Source organism: Arachis hypogaea, chromosome 7, assembly GCF_003086295.3.
Source record: "Arachis hypogaea cultivar Tifrunner chromosome 7, arahy.Tifrunner.gnm2.J5K5, whole genome shotgun sequence".
Taxonomy (NCBI): Eukaryota; Viridiplantae; Streptophyta; class Magnoliopsida; order Fabales; family Fabaceae; genus Arachis; species Arachis hypogaea.
Window position 1 is genome coordinate 62,690,977 of NC_092042.1, and position 19,715 is coordinate 62,710,691.

At 32.1% G+C, this 19,715-nt stretch overlaps 1 protein-coding gene across 1 annotated transcript; it reads left to right on the plus strand.

Moving 5' to 3' along the window:
* Positions 1-17,616: 17,616 nt before the first annotated feature.
* On the plus strand, positions 17,617-19,675 carry LOC112703236 (purine permease 1). Its single transcript, XM_025754596.3, has 2 exons — positions 17,617-18,645; positions 19,019-19,675. Exons 1-2 carry the CDS (start codon positions 17,896-17,898, stop codon positions 19,373-19,375), a joined length of 1,107 nt encoding a protein of 368 aa, XP_025610381.1. The 5' UTR covers positions 17,617-17,895; the 3' UTR covers positions 19,376-19,675.
* Positions 19,676-19,715: the final 40 nt, after the last annotated feature.

Consider the following 19,715-nt stretch of genomic DNA (forward strand, 5'->3'; position numbering starts at 1 on the left):
TTACTTTTGTTGCTACCAAAGCCTTGCCATTTAGCTCTTCTGGGATTATGATTTACCACATTTATTTCAGGAAATGGGACAACACCAGCTGGGCACGCTTCATGATTTCTTAAAAGTAACTCATTGTTGCGTTCAACAACAAGAAGGCAAGAAATTAACTCAGAATATATTTTTAATCCTTTTTCTCGATACTGCTACTGCAGGAGCACATTCGAGGCATGGAAGGTCGAGAAAGTTTTCTCTAACATATCATTATTAGATATCTTTTTCCTACATAATTTCATTCGTGGGGTAATTCAAAATATTGCTGAATTATATTAATTTATGAATTTAAAATCCTGTAGACGCAAGTGCGTCCATTTATATCGGGCTTGAGGAAGTATTACCGTCTTTTGATGATTCAAGGTCTTTCTATAAATCTGCAGGATCTTTTAATGTGAGATATTCATTTTTCAATCCTTCTCAAGATGACGACAAAGGAAGATCATGGCTTTGGCCTTATCCTTCAGGGATGTATTATTTTCAGCCTTAATGGTATCTCTAAGATCTATTGAATCAAGATGGATTTTAACATCTAGTATTCATGATAAATAGTTGTTTCCAGATATATCAAGAGCATTAAATTCAAGATGAGAGAGCTTCAACATAATAAAAATTTGTTACCTGGAGTCTTCCTAAAATTTAATTAGAGTTTCGTGCTGATAATGTGTTGTAAAATAAATAAATAAATAAGGAAGGGAAATAAATAGAGAAATATAAATATGCTCTTATCTCACTATTGTAACACCCTAATATTCAAATCCTTATGCTTGAGTCATAAGTTAATGATATTACGATAGTATGACTCTCAGGTGGATTTTTAATATATAGTTTAGAAGTATAATTGAAAAGAGTATTAATCGAGAAGCCTGAAAAGAGTAAGAATAAAATCGCAAAATCGTAACACTCACATATCGACAAAAAGAAGGTAACGTGAACTGAGAAGATATAAAGATAATGCCATCGAGAAAAATAAGATAAAACAAAAATATAGATAGGTAACATAAATAATTAGCCACTAGTCGCGACCCGCGAAGTTTAGGTCGGCTAGAGTACAGTATGAAAGTAGTTGACAACAGTATCTCCTAATCTCTCCCAAAAGAAATATAAGAGCCTTTGAAGGCAAGTTCAAAGGAGTTCAATACATAATATAAGATTTTCAAAATAAAGGTGGAGAGATTCTAAGCAAAATATAAAGTAGAGAATATAAAGATCTTCGCCGTCTCTCAGATGAACCACAGCTCACTTCCGAGCACCTGGACCTGTATCTAAAAAACAAGAGATATATACGGAATGAGAACCCCCAACCCACAGGTTCCTAGTGCGGTAAAAGTGCCAAATAAATACAATGCATTGTAATAAAAACTCACTAAGCATCCTAAACTTCTTTTCATCACATATTCATCCTATGTTCTCACTAATCCATAAATAGGCAAGTGTGATAAGGGAATGCTAATCTAATTCATCTTCCTCATGTTTTTCAACTTTCTAACTCTCCAACGAATCGGAATCAGAATCATAAACAAAACCTTCACCAGTTATTCTGTCTCGACAATTCTATATCAATACATCGTATCCTCACCTGGAGCAAGTGAAATCACTTCACTACGTCTACCCAGGGAACTCAAATTATCTCATTTTCTACCTGGAGCAAGTGAACTCACTTCACTGCGTCTACCCAGGGAACTCAAATTATTTCATTCAATAATCATCATCTTAAATTACTCATATCATTATTCCATTTCAACAAGAATATCCCTCAGCGTCAACCGATACCAGCATGAGGGACCTCTCAGTTGTACAAACACAAATAATACAAACAAGTAATACACAATAAGGGACAAGTAGAACAAGTAGCACATAATCAGGTAACATAGCATGTTTGTACGATTTAGCAATCCAAAACAAATAGGCAAACCCAAACAAGTCAAACATATGCAAATGATATATGCCTGTCCTATGGCTGATGATATCATCTGTCGGTTACAAAGCTAACCCGACATGTCCTGGTAGCTAACCATTGGACAGTCCCTGCGAGTGCCATCCCCAAGCTCAAAATCATAATCAATCAAAATAAAATATTCATGGGGGAAGAGCTCATCCGGAAAGGTATAAGTGTCTGGCCACATCTTACGATGCAGGGTCAACAGAATCTCGGATCTCAACTTGGAGCAAGTGGAGCCGACCCACTGCATCTACCCAAGGAAATTCGAAACTCAGCTAGTTTCACAAATCTCAAATCAACCTCGACTGGGAGCAAGTGGGGGCTAACCACTGCATCTTTCCTAAGAGTTGCAAACCAAACCCGGAGCAAGTGGAATCAATGCCACTGCATCTACCCAGGCAGGTATATCTCACCACATCTCAGAGCAAGTGGATCAATGCCATTGCATCTACCCAGGCAAGTGTTTAAAAGCTCAACCTAGAGCGAGTAGAATCACCACTACTACCGCTACTACCCAGGCATCACAATCTCTTACCTAGAGCAAGTGAGATGAACCACAACCCTTGCTACTACCTAGGCATCTCAACATACATTCATTCAAACCTCCAAGTGGATAACGCCACTGCCTACTACCCGGAGTCACACATTACATTCAACATTTCCCATCATTATTCATTTTTCACATTTAATCATTAATCATATACATATACATACTCAGCCGTAATTCAATTCTTATCACAGTCATCCGGCCCATACTATGCACAACACTCTCACCATCATCCTCAACAACTCATACAATTATCATTACTCATCATTCATCATTGATTCTTACTTTACTTCATCTACAAGTCACCACATGTCTTAGCTTCTTTTCATTACTAGGCATACTATAAAAAGTTTGGACTTAAAGGATGAAAATGGAGGCTTAGAAGTCTGAAATTCGGTTTTGAAAACTCAAAAATCAACTTTTGCTGAAAACGGGGTCACGCGTGCGCGTCACTCACGTGCACGCGTGGAAAGGAAAAAAAGGAAGTGACACATGAGTGTCGTCCATGCGTACACATGGGAAGCAGAAAGGTTGCGCGACGCGTGCGCGTCAGTCACGCGTACGCGTGGGTGCGTTTTGTGCTCCTTGCACAAAACCAGCATAGTACCAGCGCAACTCTCTAGATTTTCTACTGGGCACTTGCATCAATACAGCGACGCGTACGCGTCAGCTAGGCGCACGCGTAAGACAGTAAAAACGTGAGTGACGCATACGCGTCGGCCATGCGTGTGCGTCAGAGTACGTTTTCTTAAAAATTTTATTAAGTTTGAAAAAGCTGCAGAATTTCATTTTTAAACCTCAAACTTCCGCCGCACATAACTATTTCTACAAAATTCCTTTTTCAACCATTTCTGAACCGTTGGAAATATTGTTGCATAAAATTTCATAAAAATCCAGTTTTGAAGATTTCCTAACTCCGAGGACCGAGTTACGGGCCGCCGAATTTGGTCAAAAATCAGCTTTTACCCAAAAACAGAAATCACCAATTTTTCTGATGTTCACAAGCCAAATTCATTTCCACTCATCCAAATGACCACAACCTGACCATATTCACATAATTACACTCAACCAAAACCAAACCTACATCATCTACGTAATTCAATTCAATTTCGTCACCTTCCACTCTTAAATCCCTAATTTATTATTATTTCACATTCCTCCCATTTATTCACACACTCAATATTCAATATCCATTTGATCTCATATGACATCACACAATTCACACATCACCTACCTTCCTTACCTTTTTTCGGCCTCCGACCCAAATTCACAATTTAAATACATATTCCACAAACCAATATTCATTATCTAATTCATCACATTTACAACACACCAAATATGCAAATTCACACAATTCTCAACCCAATCATTAATTTATATTACATATCAACTATACATATTAGTACTAACCATTTACACAATCCAAACTTAATCCTATGGGCATCTATCCTATGAATTCTCATCACACCACACGGTACTTAAATGAAACTTAAACCGTACCTCTTGTAGCCAAAATAATTGAGCTTACTCCAAACCTCACTAAGGCCCCACAAGTAATATCAATCTTCCAATTGTGCACCAAAATCACCCAATACTCTAACATAATCAATTTTCACACTTATAATCAACCTAGGGTTCATGAAATTGATAAATCACAAGGATTAGAGGGTTCCTTATCTTAACCCACGAAATTGATTGATGGAGCTCACTAATGACTCATATTAGAGCACTCCTAAAAAATCAAAATCACAAGATTTTCTCAAAACCCAAATCAAATTTGAAGTTAAAGAGAAAAATAAAAATTAGATAGAGGACAATAGAATACTCACCACAAAATTTAGATAGAATTGTAGAGGATGAGAAAAGCGATGCGTGGCCGTAAACGGCTCATCAATCGAAGTTTCGGATCAAAAGTTATGGTGATTTGAAGTTTGATGGAGTTAGGATTTTCTCTCTTCTTCCTCTCTTATCCAAAGTTGCGCCCTACACCCTTTCTTTAGGGTTAATGAACTGAAATGCTCGTAACTAATATTTATATATGTTGGGTCTTGGGTCCACTTGGGCCCGGTTCACTTGATTTAGTCCGTTGGCCTAATTTTGGGCAAAAACCTTTAAGATTAGAGTTTTAAATCATATTTTAAATATTTCTATCTTCCCAAATTATAAATTATTATTTCTTAAAATTATTCACTTCTAATTAATTTTCTCAGCCACAGTACCAGACAAATCGCAGCCGGTACTATCGGTCAAATTTCTAGTGCGCATTTTTATTCAAAAAATTATGTTTTCTAATTCAGAAAAATTCACTAAGTCTAAATATCACATTTAAATTATCAAATTTCGATTGCTAAATTTTTTAACCGTATTCGTTCCTATTTAATTTATTATTTAATTAATTACGCTTTGACCGGGTTTTACAACTATAATAGAAGTAATTTATATATTTACTAATATTATAGAAATTATAACTTAAAATCATAGAGAGATAAAAGAGAGAGATTTTGTAGTGTAATGTATAAAGAGAGAGAGAAATATTTGTGATTGTTATTGATATGTTTCATATGATTCATATTACGTTGCTATTTATAAGCATAAAAAAATTTTACTTTTCAAAAATAATTAAATACAATCACCCTTATAAACCAAGTCTCATGAAAAATAAACATCCACATCAGGTATTTTTATCACAACAATTTGATTAGTATTAATAATTTTTCTTTTGTGTTGGACCATAACATTAGTTAAATTTTGGACTTGAGTTTGAGATCATACTTTTTATGTCAATATAAAATTTTTCTTTGTTTAAAAATTATTCTTGGTATTGATGTTGTTAAATAAAATTTTATTATATAACATTTTTGCTATTCTTATTTTGTATCGTAATTATTATGAATATTTACAAAATAATATTACTTTTAAAAAAAAAGTTTTGAACAAAATTTTTTAATTATATATATAATAAAATGAGAAGCATTTTACATTATTTTTTTTAAATAGTACAAATATACTATGGCTTTAAAATATTTTTTATTACATAAATTTAATATAATAGTAAGAAAAAAATTTAAAAAATGGTAAAAATAGTCATAAAATAATGTCTATTGTCTCTTTTACATGACTTATTATAATTTTCCTCCATTAAGTACTAATATATATTTCTATATCAAAAGAATTATTACTATAATTTTTAAATTTTTTTCACTATTACATTAAATTTATGCACGAAGAAAAAATATAATTTTATTAAAAAAATATACCAAACAAAGTTTTAAAGTCATAGTATTTTTTGTTACACAGAATAAATTAAATTTATATTATTCAAATTGATAAAACAAAATTTCTAACAAATTAATATAATTTTATTAAGTTTATTGATTAATAATAATTTTTAAACATAAAAAATTTATCACGGAAACAAAAAGTTGAACTAACATAGAAGGTTAATCCCCAAGTTCAATCCGAAAATTTCATTAACTAACCTAACACAAAAACTTTTATTAAATATTAATTAGAACTATTAAACTAATTTAAATGAGACACAAACTTTAAAATTTTCTGTTTACAACAATTTAGGTAGTAGGTCCATCAATAATAATTTGTTCATCAATGCGGATTCCATTATTATAACCAAAGTCTAATCTCATTTTAACACTTTAAATTTATATATGTAAAAATTTTTTATCATCTACACAGTAGCATTGGCCTTTTTTTAAATTGATGGTCAAATTCATCCATAAAAAATCATTCGTTTCTCAAAATATTTTTTAATTAAATTTATCCTTTAAAAATTATAAGTTAGTTTTATATTAGTGTTTTCGTCACTTTCATTGTTCATAGCACTAGAATTTGCTGATATGGCACGTTAAGTGACATCACAGTACACACCTAATAATCTTAAGTAATTGCTACCAATATAATAAGTTTATGAAATTAGATCAAATCAATTTCAAATTAAAGAATTTTAATGTCTTAAGGCCCTTCTCAATCTGACATTGATTTGATCTAAGTGCATTAATTTATCATGCTAGCAGCTAATTAAAATTGTCATGTGTGTGTTTTGGTCAATTTGGTTTATTATTTAATATGTTACATCAATACATTTTGATGCTCTTAGTAATAGAAGCGATAAAAAAATTAATATGACTAATTTAAAAATTTTAAAAGACGAATTTAATTAAAAAAATATTTCGAGGATCAATTTAAAAAGCTAAGCCAGTATTTTTCAAGAATAATTCCTACATTTACTCGTTTATTATTTGTAGAACATTTTAAATTTTTAACTTTTATACATATATAAAAATAATATAATAAAAACTATATGTTTAAATAAAATTGTTCTCGATTGATAACCTAAACATATATATATTGGTACATATTAATTAATAAACTCCTATATTTATTTATTTATTTTCAAATTATCATCAGTGGCTAATAATCTAGCTTTAAGCTTCATTAAGTTAGATCAATAAACTTGCTAGCAATGACTAATGAAATATGGGTGAATTATATATGGTGTGTGAAGTCCAAAGACTCATCGGGTAAACCAGCAGAAAGACGTTCTCAATTTTTACAATTCATTTGCGAATAAATCCTTTTTAGGTACTATGAGATAGTTCAAAATATTATTTAGACAATTACAACATATCTAAATATACTCATATACTGATAAATACTTAAATTTACAGTAATACAGAAATATTGTGAGAATTTTACAACTTCATAATTTTAGGATTAAATCCAATCCTGCTATAACTATAAGATATAACCTAACAAATTACTATATACAAAGTTCTCTCAAACTCACATAGAAAAAAGATAATACAAATGTACAATACAAGTTTAGACTACAACTGTGTATTCTAAGCTTTCATAAGCCAGAAATTTTTGGGGTGAAATAGAAAAATTGCTCTATAAGCAGATTTTTTTTATATATATTCCTCTCAAGATCCTTCAACAAGTTTAGAGATTCCAACAATTTTCTTATATAGTATGAGATAAATCGGATCCATTGGAAACCTTTTCTAGTTAGTCGTTATTGAGTTATGTAAAGAATAATGTGCCTTTTGCTTATGTTATTCTTCTTTATTATTTTTGGACACTTAGCAGTGTACTTTATAGTAGATGGAATAGAAAACTTCTATGAAACTGCTTGACTAGTTGAGCATGTTTGAATTCAAAAGTTGGAGTCATAACAAATAGTTTTATAAAAAACAACTTTGAGTTAGGCAGTTTCCACGTCTTTATCTTTTGTGGACTTAAGACAAGACATCGCGTCTCTAAGCTGTGCTATTTCCTTCTAAGGTAGCTAACCCAATTAATTCTTCTTGAGTTGCTAAGCAAGAAGTAATTGGATATCGGATGGCAACATGAATTAGATACACTAAGAGTACAATATCAAGACTTGGAGCCCAAAAATATTGTAAGGCTCAATTCAAGAAAAGTAAGGTTATGACATGGAGCTCAAGTAAATACTTAGACCCCTAGCTAGCTACTCCAAAGGAAGTATCATGAGTAACAAGAAGGTGGATTGTCTTACAAAATTTGGGACTTTAAAATACACTTCATCAATCAACAACTTTAAAGTCTTATTACTTGTTTGAGAATTCTTGAATGTTTGGTGCTCATAAATTGGACTTTCAGAAGCATATATCAAGTATAAGTATCGGTGGAAATTTAAGGAGAAATTCAAAAACAAATCATTATGACAAGAGTCTTACTAAATGTCTAACTTAAGAATATTAAAAAAAATAGTGTTAGATAAGAGACAACTCACCATGATAATATTTTTTGTTAACTCTTTTTATTCTTGTTTTATTTGATATTCTTAGGTAAATTATTATTAGAGCTTGTTTAATCTTATTCTATTTTTTTAGAATACATATATGAGTATATAGATATTCGTTTTAGATATAAAATTGACATAGAATAGGTTTTTCAAAATAAAAAACATAACATAAATCTAAGTAATTTAGTAAATATATTAGTAGTATATAGTTAACTTAGAATGCTTTTCTTTTACTCTCAACCTAGCATCTTGCATGATTAGGAATTGTGAATTTTGACAATACTTGAGACTCATGTTTTTTATTGATACATTAAGAAAATTTAGTTGTTTCTCGTTAAACTTGAATTGCTTTGGATATTGAGTTGTACTGCGTGTGGTTTTTGTTTTGATTGTTCATGAAATTTATACCCGTAATCTTTTGGGCAAAAAATGGTACATTTATATACTACTAAAATATTTTTTTATGTGATTTTAGTCTCTTCTTACATTTGTAATCTTGCCTTATTTCATCCTTTAGTTTTAATTGTCATTGCATGCATGTATTTAAAATGATTGAAACTTTATTTATTTTGGAGTCACTAACCATATAGCTTACCAATTGCGACACTTCCTAGTTAGCCACTTTAGACCTCTTATATCCTTTTTGTTAAAAATAGCACATTACAAATCTAAGACAAAAAAATCGATAAAACACCTTAAGCCTAACTCTCTAGATAACTTAGAATGTTTTGTGTGTTTAGATATGGGATAGGAGTTTTGCAGGAGGACATGCAATAGTTAAAGTGTCGGGGAGGATTGTACATTAAAAAAAAAAACAGAGAAAATTGATAAAAAAAAAAATTAGCGTTTTGAGAAAAAATAAAAGAATAAAGAAAAGAGAGTATGCATATATTCATATAAGGTATAAATAATTTGAAAAAAAAATGTGTAGGTAATTATAAAGCTATAAAATTGTGAATATGGTAGGTTCACATAGCAAAGTTTTTAGATAAGTAGGCCATTTTATCTCACTTTTTTTTTCAAATCTTGTCACACCCTTACCTTTATCATATTTCAAAACCTTGTTAAAACTTTTATTGATTGTATGTGCATGTAAATGATTTTGAATGATAAATTTTATGAGAATGATAAATTAACGAAAAGATTTTATAGAAATGAGTAGGATGAGAGCTTAACTTATACATTTCAGAGAATGAGTAATACGTATTTTTTCAGTGAGACTCTATGTTGATTAATGCATGAATAAGTAAATAGCAACTCAATTAGTTTTAATAGTTTAAAAGCATTAGATATTTTTCAGTTGTATATATTTAAATTTTGAGTATTGTCAAAGTTCTAAGACTAAGTTCTTAGATCATATAAGGCTTAGAATATTTTGTTGAGATGTTTAGATACTAGCCTTCTTCTTTAAATGTTCTTATTTTTTGGGGATTATTATATGTAGGGGTGTTCACGGATCAAATCGGATCGGATATGAGCAAAATTTCAATCCGATCCACAATAAAAACATTGGATCAGATATCGGATATATTCAATCGAAGAAAATATTCTTATATTTCAAAAATTTAAAAAAAATCAAAATTTTTTCACCAGAACCAAACCCTAAGACAAACAGTCATTAAAGCACATATTTTAACATCAGCTAGATTATCTAAATTTTAAAAAGATCAACAAGAACTAGACCATGATAATATCTAAATGTAAAAAGAAAATTAACCAGAAGAAAGAAACAACCTAAAAAATTAAACAAAAATATTTAGTGATATTTAATTTTTTAAAAAATATCTTCTCAAAGTGTCAAAGAAAATAGAAGCAAAGTTCCAAAAGCAAAGCAGAATGGCAGTGACTGAAGCATAATTGCAACAACAATTAACAGAGTTGTCTGAGCCAACAAGCAGAAGTGATGAAAGACAGAGATGTGGTGAGAAAAAAAGACGGCATAGCGATGAGAACGAACAATAGAGATGCTACAATAACAAAGGACGGCGAGGTGATGCAGTGGTGAGAGGATAAACACGAAGAGGGGATGAACGATGGATGAAGCACATAAGTAGTGAAGAGAAAGAAAACACAAGGAAAAGAGCACAAGTGCAACTACACGAGGAAGAGCGGTGACAAGTCTCTAGTGAGCAGTCTCTGGTGGTGGTCAGTGACTGAGGTCTCAGAGAAGAGGGAGTGCGTGATTGCATTGACTGAGTATGGGTGAGAACTGGGAACTAAGGGCACAATGCCAACACTGAAAGGGATGAAATTATGGTTCTCTCTAATTTGTGATACTAATGTGTATATATTATTTATTTATTTATTTATTAATGTACAAATCTGCGAATCGGATCTACAGATATAGACGTAATATTTGCGATCCGATCCTATTAGAGTGTGGATCAGATCCTATTCGATTCGATCATTTTGCGGAACGGATCATATCTTTAATTTGCAGATCAAATGCGGATAAGTACTGTAGATCTGCAGATATGATTAGATCCATAAATGTTCCTAATTACATGAGGACATACGTGCAATGGTTGAAGTATGGAAGAGTTGATAGAACCCAATTTATTGACTAAAAAATGTAACGGTGCCAAAAATCTTAATGAGTGCTAGCTATGGGTCTAGAAAATTTCAAGATTAAAAGACTCAAGTTTGTTGTAAATAATTCTAAATCAAATTAACACTATCAAAATTTAGTTTAAAATATGTCACAATTTAAAATAATAACCGAATGTTTTAATTTTGGATTGTTCTCCCTTAGAATCATAATGTAGTACATTGAAATTGGCTATGGAAAAATCAAAATTTTGATCATAATTAACGAAAATTGAATAACAAAAAATTAAAAGAGCAAGCAATAATTAAATGACAAGAGAAATTAATTGAAAGTAATTAAGGCAATTAACTTGGAAAAGAGAATGAAATCAAGCTTTAAAAAGTTTTGGCTAGGGTTGAGGATCAAGAATCACTATCCTTGTTACTAACCCACAAACATGATAATTACTAAGAGCAAATTCAATTCGTCAACCTCTATAAATTGAGAAAAGTCAATTAAGTTTAATTAACCCTAATCTATAAGTCTTAACTAATTTACTAATTAAACTTCGTAAAAGGTTAGCATTAGTGGAAACAAGATTAATTAACATCCTTTAATTACTAATTAAATTGGACAATACTGAAGATCACCCAAGTTCTCAATCCAAGACAAGAATAAAAATTTACTCCACAACTAAATGAGACATTTCATCAAACATGTGAAAGGCATAAACATAGAACATCATAAATTACAACAATTACTAAAAACTACAACTACCCAATTCAAGAAATCAATAATAACATCTCAAGTAAACAAGAATAAAGTATAAAACATCAAATTATATTAATTAAAATTAACATTTAAACATGTTCATCAATTAAAGTGCTCAAATAAAAACTAGGAAAAGATTCAAACCAAAAGAGAGTAGTAGAACAAGAAAATATAAGCAAAAACTAAATTCAACAAGATTAAAATCGAAAACTAGAGAAAAATTGACAAGAAACTAGCTAAATCTACCACAAATTTAGAGAGGGGAGAGAACTTTTCTCTTTAGAAACCAAAAATTATTGGGAATAAATAGTATGATTACAATCCAATCACTCATGTGTCAAATAATTTGTTATTGTTATTATATTAAAATGTTAATATAATAAGGTCCTTTATTAAATTTAGAGATTTATCATTGTGATAGTGATCATAATATTGAGAGATAAATCTTTTATAATTTAATCTAAATTGTTCTTGGTTATAGGATTATTAAAAAGGACATTATAATTTGGAAAGATCATATATATATATATAATGATCTTCATTGGATGAAGATTAATAGATTTCATTTATTAAATTATATATATATATATATATATATATATATATATATATATATATATATATATATATATATATATAATAGATCTTCATTGGATGAAGATTAATAGATCTCATTTATTAAATTAATAGATCTTCAAAATTGGAGAGAGAAAAGTTGTTAGGTGATTTTGAAAAAGATAAGAAATAAACAAAAAGTCAATTTGTTAGTTGAAAAAGATTTGAAAGTTAATTTTGAAAAGATAAGAAGTTAGAAAAGATTTTTTTGAAATCAAATTTTTGAAAAAGATATAATTTTAAAAGATATGATAAAAAAGATATGACTAAAAAGATTTAATTTTTAAAATTAAAATTGATTAGTTGACTAACAAGAAACTAAAAGATATGATTCTAGAATTTAAAGATTGAACCTTTTTTAACAAGAAAATAACAAACTTCAAATTTTTGAATCAATCATATTACTTGTTAGCATAATTTTCGAAAATAAATATAAAATTAAGAAAAAGATTTTTGAAAAATATTTAAAAAATTTTTGAAAATTGATAAGAAAAATGAAAAAGATTTGATTTTTGAAAAAGTTTTGAAAAGATAAGATTTTTAAAATTGAAAATTTGACTTGACTTACAAGAAACAACTAATTTTTTTTTAAAAAAATTTTGACTAAATCAATTCAAATTTTTGAAATTTTGAGAGAAAAAAGGAAAAGATATATTTTTTATTTTTAAATTTTTAATGATGAGAGAGAAAAACAACAAAAATGACTCACAACATGAAAATTATGAATCAAAGCTCATGATGCATGCAAGAACACTATGAATATCAAGATGAACACCAAGAACACTTTGAAGATCATGATGAACATCAAGAACATATTTTTGAAAAAATTTTTATGCAAAGAAAACATGCAAGACACTATGAATGCAAAAATGCACATGAAAAATATCATATAATACAAAACAAGAAACTTTAAAGATCAAACAAGAAGACTTACCAAGAACAACTTAAAGATCATGAAGAACACTATGCATGAATTTTCGAAAAATGCAAAGGTTTTTAAAATATGCAATTGACACCAAACTTAAAAATTGACTCTAGACTCAAACAAGAAACACAAAATATTTTTTATTTTTATGATTTTATAATTTTTTTGGATTTTATTTTATATTTTTCGAAAAACATATAGGAAAAAGAAAATAAGAAATTCAAAATTTTTAAGAAGAATTCCACTAATCTTTCAATGTTAGCCTAAAGTTCCAATCCAGGGGTTGGACATGGCTTAATAGCCAGCCAGTTTTAGAATGGCATTACATGTATTGAGGTGATTAGTTGAAGTCTCATTCCAAAAGGATTTGGATATGGCTTTACAAGTTAGGATTTAATATGCTTCATGAAACTCTAGAATCCATTTTTAAAAATTCTGAAGCCATAGAGTGATTTATTTTTAATTAAATTTTTTTTTCAAAAATACGGATAAATTTTTTGAAAAATTTTTGAAAACAAAACAAAAAGAAAATTACCTAATCTGAGCAACAAGATGAACCGTCAGTTGTCCAAACTCGAACAATCCTCGGCAACGGCGCCAAAAACTTGGTGCACGAAATTGTGATCTCTAATAATGACATTCAACTTGGTATGCGCGTTTATAACTCAGCACTTTCTTCACAACCTTGCACAACTAACCAGTAAGTGCACCGGGTCGTCCAAGTAATAAACCTTACGTGAGTAAGGGTCGATCCCACGGAGATTGTTGGTATGAAGCAAGCTATGGTCATCTTGTAAATCTCAGTTAAGCGGATAATAATTGGTTATGGAGTTTTCGAATAATAATAATAAATAAACAGAAAATAAAGATATAAATACTTATGTAAATCATTAATGGGAATTTCAGATAGGCGTATGAAGATGTTGTGCTCCTTCTGAATCTCTGCTTTCCTACTGCCTTCATCCAATCCTTCTTACTCCTTTTCATGGCAAGCTGTATGTAGGGCATCACCGTTGTCAATGGCTACATCCCATCCTCTCAGTGAAAATGGTCCAAATGCTCTGTCACAGCACGGCTAATCATCTGTCGGTTCTCGATCATGTCGGAATACAATCCATTGATTCTTTTGCGCTTGTCATCACGCCCAACAATCGCGAGTTTGAAGCTCGTCACAGTCATTCAATCCCTGAATCCTACTCGGAATACCACAGACAAGGTTTAGACTTTTCGGATTCTCATGAATGCCGCTATCAATTCTAGCTTATACCACGAAGATTCTGATCAAGGAATCCAAGAGATATGCGCTCGGTCTAAGGTAGAACGAAAGTGGTTGTCAGTCACACGTTCATAGGTGAGAATGATGATGAGTGTCATGGATCATCACATTCATCATGTTGAAGTGCAATGAATATCTTAGAATAGGAATAAACTGAATTGAATAGAAAATAGTAGTAATTGCATTAAAACTCGAGGTACAGCAGAGCTCCACACCCTTAATCTATGGTGTGTAGAAACTCCACCGCTGAAAATACATAAGTGATGGTGGTCCAGGCATGGCCGAATGGCCAGCCCCCAAAACGTGATCACAGGATCAAAAATACAATCCAGGATGTCTAATACAATAATAAAATGTCCTATTTATACTAGACTAGCTACTAGGATTTACAGAAATAAGTAATTGATGCAGAAATCCACTTCTGGGGCCCACTTGATGTGTGCTTGGGCTGAGCTTGAGCTTTACATGTGCAGAGGCTTCTTTTGGAGTTGAACGTCAAGTTGTAACGTGTTTTTGGCGTTCAACTCTGGTTCGTGACGTGTTTCTGGTGTTTGACTCCAGAATGCAACATGGAACTGGCGTTGAGCGCCAGTTTGTGTCCTCTAATTACGAATAAAGTATGGACTATTACATATTGCTGGAAAGCTCTGGATGTCTAATTTCTAACTCCGTTGAGAGCGTGCCATTTGGGATTCTATAGATCCAGAAATTCCATTTCGAGTGCAGGGAGGTCAAAATCCAACAGCATCAGCAGTCCTTTGTCAGCCTTCTTATCAGAGTTTTGCTCAGGTCCCTCAATTTCAGCCAGAAATTACTTGAAATCATAGAAAAACACACACAAACTCATAGTAAAGTCCAGAAATGTGAATTTAGCATAAAAACTAATGAAAACATCCCTAAAAATAGCTAGATCCTACTAAAAACTACCTAAAAACATGCCAAAAAGCGTATAAATTATCCGCTCATCAACGTCCCAATAAGTGCTTCTTTAATGTCAATAGCTTGAGCTCTTTTCAGAGCTTCACAATTATTCAGAGCATGGTTGTGGCCTCCCAACACCAAACTTAGAGTTTGAGTGTGGGGGCTCTGCTTGACTCTGTATGGAGAGAATTGGATGAAGCCTTTCATGCTTCTTCTCCATGTTTACAGAGGAAGATCCTTGAGCCTTACACAAAAGGTAGTCCTCATTCAATTGAAGGACTAACTCTCCTCTGTCCACATCAATTACAGCATTTGATGTGGCTAGGAAAGGTCTTCCAAGGATGATGGATTCATCTTCATCCTTCCCAGTGTCTAGGATTATGAAGTCAGCAGGGATGTAAAGGCCTTCAACCTTCATTAAGACATCCTCTATAAGTCCATAAGCCGGGTGGACGAACTTGTCATGGCTATCACAGCAAGTTTTCAACAATCTTTTTTGAACATCTTCATATTCTAAAGGGGCCTTGCTGATTTCAAAGACACTAGTAGTAGTGACGAATGGCAAGAAGTTTTTCTTGTACTTTAATCCATCTGGCCATATGAAAATTTCTTGTGTCCGATAATAAGCATCAAACCCAAAAAGTATGTCTTGTTCAGAAAGAAAGCTTCCTAAGACTCTTAGCCATGTTTTTGTCCCTGGGAATATCTGAAACCCGACATTTTCTTTAGAAATGAGATCAATTGTAAAGATCTCTTTGTTTGCTGTAGTGAATTTTTTGTTGAAGAGGATCCATGTTTCTGGGGGGAAGCAAGCCAGGTCTGACTACTGTAGCGCAGGATCTTGTAGAAGTCGCGAATGAGGGCCTGGTGGTGGCTGTGTCACGACAGATGGAGAGCCGTGGGGTGCAAATGGTGAGCGATGGGGAGTCGCGAGCGACAAGGATGCATCGAGTGAGCAAGGTGAGTGTGAGTGGAGGGTGAAGCAGAAGTGCGATAGTGGTTGTCTTTCCTGCGCGAACGACAAATGAGGTAGCTGAAAAGGATGCAAGGACGACTGGGGATGACGCGCGAGGAGGTGCAGTGGCAGCGCTATGGCGGCACAACGAAATCGCGACAACATGGGGCATTGGGGAGAGGGATTAGGATTTGTGGTTTTGTGTGGTGAATGGTGAGTGGAAGTAAAAATAAATTAGGGTAAGTTTTGATTTTAAAATACCATTAATGTTAATTAATCAAATTTTGAATTTGAAAAATAATTTAAATAATAATTATTAATTAAGTTGTTCAATTCTTGACTGGTTAGACACTTGGTTCCTATACTTTTCCTTTTATCCTATTATTAATGAAAGAGTAAAGACTTAATTCGGTCTTTATCTATTTTTACAAAAAACAAGACGATTCTTGTCTAATAAAAAGAGAGACTTCGATCCTAAACCTTTTTATTTTGAGACAATACGATCTCTTTGTTAAAAAATATGTGAAGTAGTAACAAAAATTAATTTTTTGGAGTTTCATTTATAATTTGAAATTTTTATTTATTAATGGTGGTTAAGTGGAGAAAAAGCATTATTAGAAGCAATATTATATGGAGAACAAGTAATTACAGTACAAAAATTTTTTAAAGAGAAAAAAATAACATGGAATAAAAAATGAAGAAGAGAAAAGTAATGTTAATAATATTGGTGTTGGTGTTAATAATAGTTGAGAAAAGAATGATGATAATAAAATATACTTGCACAATAGAAATAGTAAAAGTAGAAATTATAATGATGATGAGGATGAAAAATAGTGGTGTAATTAGTCTTTTTATTAAAAAAAATTTTAAAATTTAAAATCTCAACAAATTACAAATAAAATCCCTCACAAATTTAATTTCAGTTATTATTTATTGAATTTTTTAACTGAGAAATTATATTATTCTAAAATAAAAAAATTAATAGTCAAAGTGTCTTTTATTTTTGGACAAAAATTATCTTAATCGTCATAAAAATAGACAAAATTGAGTTAAATGTTTACTCTTAAGATAAGCAAGCAATGGATTTTGGTTCTTTAGACTTCATTAACCAAATGTTCTAATTTCTTCTAAAGTTAGTTTATTAATTCGCTTAAATATGTTTTTAACTTGTCCGATAGAATAATACAGTAAAAAAATAAATAAATAAATAAATAAACTAAGGATCGTTCCATGCACAAGGAGCAGTACTCTGCAAATTCACGTCGCTGGAGTTGCTCTAAAATTAACTTTCATTCTCACTGTCACTTCATGTATGAAGTTAGTCCACAATGTATTTTGGTCAAAACAACGTGGTTTGGTCATTTTCGCTCCATCTCTGGACCTTCACCTATGCAAAAATCTCTCACCTATGACTATGAGCCACACATATCTACGTCTTAAATAGTTTGTCTTTATGTTCTTTTGAGCATAGCTTGCCTTTCGCTTCAGTTAGTTGGTTAATTCCATATGCTAAAAACTACAAGGAGAGAAGAGCAATAGTCCAACAAAAAGAGAAAAAGCAAGACAAAGTTTCCTAGCTATCAAGAGCGATGGTTGAAACTGATGGAAGGGAAGAACAACCAAACCAGTCATCCACCATGAAGACAACTAAAATTTTTGGTCTCATTACAAACTCCATATTTCTGGGCTTAGGCACCTCCGGCGGCCCACTCGTTATGCGCCTCTACTTCATACACGGCGGAAAACGCATCTGGCTCTCTAGTTTCCTCGAAACCGCCGGCTTCCCTGTCATGCTCATTCCCCTTTCCATTTCCTATATACATCAAAGATGCAACAAAACAACCAACTCTGAAAAACCAAAGCTTATCTCTATGGAGCTTTATCTGTTTCTTGCCTCCGCTATAGTAGGCATCCTCACCGGCCTCGACGACTACCTCTATGCCTACGGTGTATCTCTTCTTCCAGTGTCCACTTTTTCTCTTATTCAGGCCTCCCACCTCTCTTTCACTGCCGTCTTCGCTTTCCTATTGGTGAAGCAGAAGTTCACGGCTTATTCGGTGAACTCCATAGTTTTGTTGACCATTGCCGCTGTGGTTTTGGCGCTACGGTCCAGTGGGGACCGTCCTCACGGTGAGTCCACTGGGAAGTACATAGTTGGTTTTCTTATGATTGTAGCCGCGGCTGCATTATACGGGTTTGTTTTGCCTCTTGTGGAGTTGGTTTACAAGAAGACCAAGCAACATATCACTTATTCTTTGGTCATGGAGATTCAGTTCGTTATGTGCTTCTTTGCCACTTTTTTCTGCACTATTGGGATGATAATAAATAACGACTTTAAGGTCTGCTACCACTTTATTACCCCAAGAATTATATACATTTTAAGAAATACTTGCATGCATGCTCCTGTGGTTTATTTAATGCTTTCTCTAAAATCTTTTCCAATCCCTTGTTAGTAATGAATAAGGTTAGAGAAACGCTATTTCCGTCAATTTCAACCAATATTATAGTAGGTCGTCAAACAAATTTGGTATAAACCTTACCTCATTTATGATGAGTTTTAAGTTTGGATTTCGAATATTCTTATTTTTAAGAATTTCGAATATTCTTTTCCGTCTGTTGAATGTTAGCTGCAATGTTAGTCGTATAATTTTGCCTTCTATGATTTTCTCAATTTGTTATGTTTAAGACAATTTTGGGCGTTTCGTTTTGCAGGTGATTCCACGAGAAGCTAGAGATTATGAGCTTGGAGAAACAAAGTACTATTATGTGTTAGTGTGGAGTGCTATGATGTGGCAATTTTTCTTCTTGGGAGCAATAGGGGTTATCTTCTGTGCGTCGTCATTGTTGTCTGGGATTATAATTGCCGTGTTTCTGCCTGTTACTGAAGTGTTGGCTGTGATCTTGTACAAGGAGAATTTTGAAGCAGAGAAGGGGGTTGCTCTGGTACTTTCTCTGTGGGGCTTCGCGTCCTACTTCTATGGAGAGATCAAACAAGAATGGAAGAGGAACAAAAATCACCGCCTCAATACAGAGCAAGCTCAGTGTCCCCCTCTCTCTCTTATTCCATGATTGACAAGTCAAAGTCATTGTTATGATTTCACCATCTTAGGTTGCTTCTGCTTCAATTGTCAATATAGCAGGTCGCCCTAGGGCCCATGATCTTGACTAAAACAACGAACGAATATCCATCCTTATCTTTTCAACAATGGCGGTCCATTATCATCCTTAGATCATCTTTATCATTGAATGTACTTAGTAGTAAAAAATTCTAGTTTATAATACTTCTTTGGAAAAGTACATCTGAATTTAATTTGGTATATATTTGAATCAAAGAATTAATATACAGTTCATCCTATATTGATACATAGACATCAAATTTCTGAACCGACAGAAAAAGGAAAGGATAGAG